The sequence below is a fragment of the Octopus bimaculoides genome, chromosome 5 (assembly GCF_001194135.2).
Source record: "Octopus bimaculoides isolate UCB-OBI-ISO-001 chromosome 5, ASM119413v2, whole genome shotgun sequence".
NCBI classification, from domain to species: domain Eukaryota; kingdom Metazoa; phylum Mollusca; class Cephalopoda; order Octopoda; family Octopodidae; genus Octopus; species Octopus bimaculoides.
Genome location: NC_068985.1, coordinates 109,812,022 through 109,819,238, shown reverse-complemented (window position 1 = coordinate 109,819,238; position 7,217 = coordinate 109,812,022). Strand labels below are relative to the sequence as shown.

Sequence of the window (7,217 nt, the reverse complement as noted above, 5' to 3'; positions counted from 1 at the left end):
CTAAATTGCGCAAAAATGAAAATAACAGTGACTTTTCATTTTAACAGATATATTTACCAAAATTACATAAATATATCTTGAAATACTAAAGAAAAAATTTAGCCAAAAAAATCGCCATTAGCTTCAACCACGGCTTCCAGACCACTTTGGAATCTCAGACGTCCTCCTTGTTTAAGGTGGTGAATGCTGCCATAATCCTTACTTTCAGTTCATCTTTGGTGTTACAAGGAGTTTTGTTGGTCTGTTGTTCAACTGCACCTCACACACAATAATCAAGGGGCTGCAGTCTGGGGAGTTAGATGGCCAGATTTTAGGGCTGATGTGGTCGCAGAAATTGTCTGACATCCATGACTGGGTTCTCTTGCTTCCCGTGGCCATCCCCAGAGCAGCAGTTATACATATGCACTTATATACTTGTACATATACACAGAAACACTTACATCTATACAGCTGTAGCTTAACCATTTAATTAACCAATTTTTGCTAACAATAATAATAACGAAGAGTAAACAAAGGCAAAAATTAAAATAATAGAAGTGATACTGTTGCATTAGAACTAGTATTCCTGATGGCAATCCTCCGATTTTACATTATAGTGATATATAACTGGTATTCAGTACAGTGTGGAACTGGAAAGCTTAGATTTGTAATACCAGAAAAAGAGATGAGGCAAACTTTTAAGGTCTAAACCCGATTTTCCCGAGTGTTATAAATGAATATAAAACTGAGTAGAGGAAAATTAGTTAAGAGACAAGAATAGGAATATACAGTTAATATCAACAGACTGAGCGATGTAGGCGTGAAAGTTTGAGTAATAGTGGACAGAATGATAGCAAATATGAAATATGGTGTGAATATAGGGGATCGTATAGACCTAGAAACATGAAAGAAACATGAAAGATTGGTTGAAATATTTGTAAAAGGTCAGGTCAACAAGGAAAAAAACTTTGCTTACGTTTGTGAAAGGGATTAAACAGCATATAAAATTCATAGGGAGCTGTTTGAGTTATTTTCTTTTCATCAATCTTGATATTAACCCTCATTCGCCAGACTCCAACAAAGGTATCTGGAGGAGTGTGAACTTCTACCGTTATTTCCGAATCCTTCGAATTCTTCAACACAGCGGCCCATTCCCCGTCTTTGAAAGTGTCTGCCAGTTCTAATCTCACCAAAGAACCTTTCACAATTTTGGGACGTTCACCTGAAAAATTAGATATCATAAATACATTTAAAGTGAGTGACACGGGAAAATATAAAGAGTATTCCTGAAAGAGAATACAAAAGACTTAAATCCACAAACCAGTATTGGCATCTCGTAATATTGAAATTGGAATTTGTGATTGATTCTTATCTTGGCATATATGACAAGCATGCCTAATGTGGGTAATTAGATTTGGTTTTTAACATTTATGATCGCGACATCCATTCTTATATCAAGCTGAGAATGGTGACACTTTATCAAAATCATTGAGATCATCTAATATTACTTATTGTCAGGATATGTACAAGGAAAGGCGAAGCCCAAGTCTCCAGCAACACAGCGGTGTTCTTGATAATAATAATGTCTTTTTCTTTCCGCCTGTTATAAAACTTAAAAACTGATGCTGTCATTCCATCAACGTATGAACGCTGGTTGCTCTCGTTCATACTTTACGTTTAAATTTCTGTTATTTTAATCACCTCTTATTTTGAACTTGACAAAGACAGACGTACTGTTGAAATATTGTTCAACTAATAAAATATCTATACAATCGAATCGCGCTCTTCGTCTTGACTAATAATAATACTACTACTACTGCTACTACTACTAATACTACTACTACTACTACTACTACTAATAATAATAATAATTATAATAATTATTTAAAAAAGAAACAGAAACAATTCCGATCATAGTAGGTGTCTTAGGTATAATAAAAAAATATTCAGACAAATACATAACAAAAACACCAGGACTTAAAAATATATATAACATACAGAAAATTGCACTACTGGGCACTGCACACATCCTACGCAAAACACTTTCAATACAGTAACCATAAGAGCATCACAGCAAACCACAGCACATACCCAAGGCACACAGAGCTGCGCTCGGTAGTGAAGTGAACGCACGTTATAAAAATAAAACTACTGAATAATAATAATAATAATGATAATAATAATAATAATAATAATAAGAAGAAGAATATTGATAGTACACGGAGCCTTCCACCCTAAGAGTGACACCGATAGGCTGTACTTGTCCAGAAGAAAGGGTGGGAGAGGTTTGATCAATTGTCAATCCTTTATACTATAGGCACAAGGCTTGGATTTTGTGGAGAGGGGGAGAGTCGCTCACCTCGACCTCAGTACTCAACTGGTACTTAATTTATCGACCCTGAAAGGAAGTCGACCTCGGCGGAATTTGAACTCAGAACGTGCAGACAGACAAAGTACCGTAAAGCATTTCGTCCGGTGTACTAACGATTCTGCCGGCTTGCAGCCTTAATAATAATAATAATAATAATAATAATACTAATAATAATACTAATAATAATAATAATAATAATTCTTTCTACTAAAGGCACAAGTCCTGACATTTTGGGGAGGGGACAACTCGATTACACTGACCCTTGTGTTTCACTGGTACTTAATTTATCGACCCCTTAAAAGGATGAAAGGCAAAGCCGACCTCCGTCGAATTTGAATTCAGAATGTAGCGACTGGTGAAATACCGCTGAGTATTTTGTCTAGTGTGATAACGATTTTGCCAGCTCAATAATAACAATTTTTGTCACTTACTGTATGCAAATTGAAGAGTAACCTTTTCGGTTTTCTCATTGTAAGGTTTGTTGAAACGAATCACCACAGTGAATGAGAATCCTCTTCTCAAGACGAGTTTTGGGATTTGTTTCTGGTTCAAGTCATTTACATTTGATGTCATCGAATACTCGTCAGTTTCATGCTTGCGTGTGTTCTTAATAATTTTGAGGTCAACATCTTCAACTTTCAAACAGCCAGGAACCGGATCTAAAATAATAAAGAAAAAAACACAGGTAAATAAACAATATATGTATATCAATAGCAGTTAGTTGTAAGTAAATAATTTTGGCATCTATAGTTAAGCGCAACCTAAGACAAACAAAACAACAAATCACATCACGTTATCATCACATGTGTTTGTGTGTGCGCGCGCGCTGAGCTTCGTTGCCATCAAACTAAACGCAATGCACAATCCTTCATCTCCTAGAATATCGTCCCTCGTAACTCAGAACGTAGCGGCAGACGAAATACTGCTAAGCATTTCGTCCGGCGTGCTAACGTTTCTGCCAGCTCGCTGCCTTTAAGGTTTCTGGTGACCGATCGCCCTGAGCCGTAATTTAAATAACGAAAAGCATTTTGTTTTACTTTAACGAATCGGTTTTGAACTCGCACCTAACACAAATATACGGCTAGATCTACTTACTCTCTGACACTAACGATTCTTCCAATACATTGCCTTCATTCACAATTCTAATAATAGAATAATTAACATAATACAACTCTGAAATAAAATTCTACTTTCAAAAAGAACGAAATAGTTTTGAAAATAAAACAAAAACACGAACCCACCCACTGTGCATACAAGTTACGTGAAAGTTGCTAGACTGGTGAAGTTGGGATCGCGATGTATGAATAAGCATTATTTCTTTAGTAGTAGTAGTAGTAGTAGTAGTAGTAGTAGTAGTAGTGGTGGTGGTGGTGGTGATGGCGGCGGTTTCTAATTTAGTTGAAAGGTTGATAGTTTAGGTAAAAAACACTTGGATCGATCTTAGTGCTTCATTGGTACTTTATTTTATCAACCTCGAAAATATGAAAGGAAAAGATGATTTCAATGCGGTTTGAAATCGGAATATAACCGGAACAAGGAATCTTTGGAGGACTGTCAGTCCACTTCCATGAAAATCCTTTCCTTTGAAAGCACAAGGCCTGAAATTTGGCGGGGGTGGACTAGTCGATTACATCGACCCCACTGTTACTTAATTTATCGACACCGAATGGTTGAAAAGCAAAGTCGACCTCGGTGGAATTTGAACTCAGAACGTAAAGACAGACGAAATGCCCATAGGTATTTTCCCCGGCGTACTAACGACTCTGCCAGCTCTCCGCCTTAATCCACCGCCATAATAGCAATGATAATAATTTTAAATTTTAGCACAAGGTCAGAAATTTCGAGATCGACCCAGTACAAAACTGGTACTTACTTTATCGATCCCGAAACGATGAAAGGCAAAGTCGACCTTGGTGACACTTGAACTCAGAACGTAAAAGACGGACGAAATGCAGCTATTTCCGGCATGCTAAAAATTCTGCCAGCTCTCCGCTTTAAACAGTTTGTTAATAATACCAAACAATATACTGTAAAGAGATACAGTGTATGGCCTTCAGAAAGTAACTATACATGTTAAAAGAAACTAACAAAGTTGAATCATACTTTACCAACTTTCCAGTAGCAGAAACGCTAAAAGATGGATTAGCCATTGGTTTTCCCATAGGACCTACTTCTATAACGCTCTACGAGGTATTAACAGAAGATGGGCTAATAACTGGTCAGAAACGTAAGAGAAAATTTGTGGACAGTATATGAATATACGCGTCGTATCGGAAAACGATATTTAGATATTAAGGAACAACTCCACGTGAAAATACATTGTTTAGAGAAGTATAAATATAAATCCTAGCAATACCATGCGTGTCACCATTCAAAGATATGAAAATTCAGATGGACCATAACAGATTTATCATATTGATTTATATCATGAACAAAACTATATGCATTAATTTATAGAGAGATAGCGAATGTGTTCACAGATGCAAAATATAGTTAAAATCCTAATCTATAAACGAAACACTGAAAAAAGACATTCACCGAAAAAAAAAAATTAACCAACAACGGGTATTCTAACAAAAAGAATAAACCATCAAACAATACACCTATAAATAGAAAGCAAGAAATACCTCATACACTAAGCCTATTAAAAATACACAAACCGCATATAAATGGTTTTATTTGAGTCTACTATATATTAACTACAAAACAGAGAAAGACATGGATAAAATGTCTCATGAAATAAAACACAATAATTACACTAATCCATAAACCAACACTAATAATATAATACAAAACACTATAATTAAAACCTTATCAACAACAGAGCACAAGCATGTAAGCCCATGAACATTTTAGTAATGTTCGACTTGTTTTCTTTTTTTATCTGATTTCAACGTGAAAATTGTGAACTTCACGAGTCTAACTGTTATATTGGGTTCAAAAATACACCACTCTCCTGTCAACTCCTCTTGCACCTATCTCAATAAGCAGCAGTGGTGCTCGTTGACACACAACAACATTAGATAGCTTTACATTCATGGACATCATATCTAAGCCATCTTTGTACAACATGCAATTAAAAAAAAAAACATTTAATAGTCAATCACATTTAATTGTGAACGAAATGAAAACGCTTCGGATTACAACAAAAATGGAAGGTCATTGGAAGACTATGAACACACAAAATAAAATACCTTTTCTTTCCTCAAACCGCGTCCTTAAGAAGCTACATAATTCTAACACGAATTAAATACTAGTTTAAATGTTTCTTCCTTTTTTGTTTTTTAACAATAATTTATAAGGTAATTGGACGTTACTAACATTCAAAGCTATAAACTTACTAATCCGCACATAACTTTTCATAATTTAATCCTTTAGCTATAATACTGATTTTTTTTAAAGACCGAATGGAGAGGAACAGAGACACGCGTTGGAACAAAACTTACAGGAGAAACAAAAAGTAATAGATTTATCAAAGAAAACTTTCTTTGCCACAAAAATCAGTATACTAGCTAAAGGATTAAATTTTACCCCAACCCCACGAAGATCTAAGTATAATGAAATTAAAGACAGTATTTCGTAATTCTGCAGAAAACTACGAGTTACAGAAGCAATAACTGACTACAACAACTAAGATGAATCACTGGTTAAAAACAAGTAATTATCTTCCACCTAAAGGTAGGAATAAAACACTAGATGACTTCTGCGACCATATGTAACATTTCCAATATACTTTCCATAAATGAAAAATTAATTCAAACTTCAACAATCTAGAATGAAAAAAAAAATCTAATTGAACTACAAAACAACAAAGACCTGACAATTAAAGAAGCAGACAATGGAAGTGCTATAGTCCTGATGAACACAGAATACTACCAAAACCTAGTATTATCTATGCTAAAAAAAACGATGTCTTCTACGAAAAAGTTTAAACTATAAACAACAAAAAAAAACAATGAAAAATCTTTCATCATAATACTTCTACACGGAAAAGGCCTGACAGAAAAAGAAAGAGACTACGTCACGAACTTCAAACGTAAACCTAGTCTTTTTTACGGCCTACCCAAAATACACAAGAGCAAGATCATTTATGAAGCCTGCAAACAATCACCAGGCAAATACATAAATATACATGTGTCAGAAGACTTAAAGTTAAGGCCCATTATAGCTGGCCCAGCCTGTGAAACTCATCGCTTAAGTAATTTTCTAGACATCCTACTGAAACCCTTGCTGAAATACAATCAAAAGTTTCATTAGAGACTATTTAGACATACTAAAAACAATTAATGAAGAGCAATTATTGGTTTCCTTCGATGTTATCAATCTTTACACCAACATCCCACATGGAATAAAAGCAATCAAATTCTGGCTGGAAATGTATCCCGATGTACTTCCGGAACGCATAAATCAGGTCTTTATTATTGAATCTTTAAATTTATACTTCAGAACAATTATTTCGTATTTGATGATATTTACTATCGTCAAAAATGCGGAACTTATTTTTATTTTTATGGTCCTTATTATAATTTCTTAAGCTAGGTATTTTATTGGTGTTAATATGGTTGTGTAGGCATTTATCAGGTTGTATTACATTTTTATTCCTCTTGTTTGAGCAGGATAGGTTATTATTAGTAGGTCTTTTCTTATCATTATTTACGTTAATTAAATTTTTATTATTGGTAACATTATTTAGGATAATTAGATTATCATTATTAGTGTTATTATCATTATTGTTACTATCACATTTAATAGATTTAGGAATAAGGAAAGAAATTTTTTGGTCATAGCCCGCTCTTGATAAAGCTTCATTATAGTAATGGGAATTTGATTTAAAGATGTCATGGTTTGAGGACAGTTTAGTAAATCT

At 34.4% G+C, this 7,217-nt stretch overlaps 1 protein-coding gene across 1 annotated transcript in view; it reads right to left on the bottom strand.

The window, feature by feature from the left end:
• Positions 1 to 7,217, bottom strand: part of LOC106877427 (hemocyte protein-glutamine gamma-glutamyltransferase) — a 95,864-nt gene that overhangs the window by 11,693 nt on the left and 76,954 nt on the right. Inside the window, exons 4-5 of the mRNA XM_052968101.1 lie at positions 2,782 to 3,009; positions 956 to 1,201 (exon numbers count right to left, since the gene is read on the bottom strand). Of these exons, the coding sequence (XP_052824061.1) occupies positions 956 to 1,201; positions 2,782 to 3,009 (474 nt within the window). The remainder of the gene's footprint in view (positions 1 to 955; positions 1,202 to 2,781; positions 3,010 to 7,217) is intronic.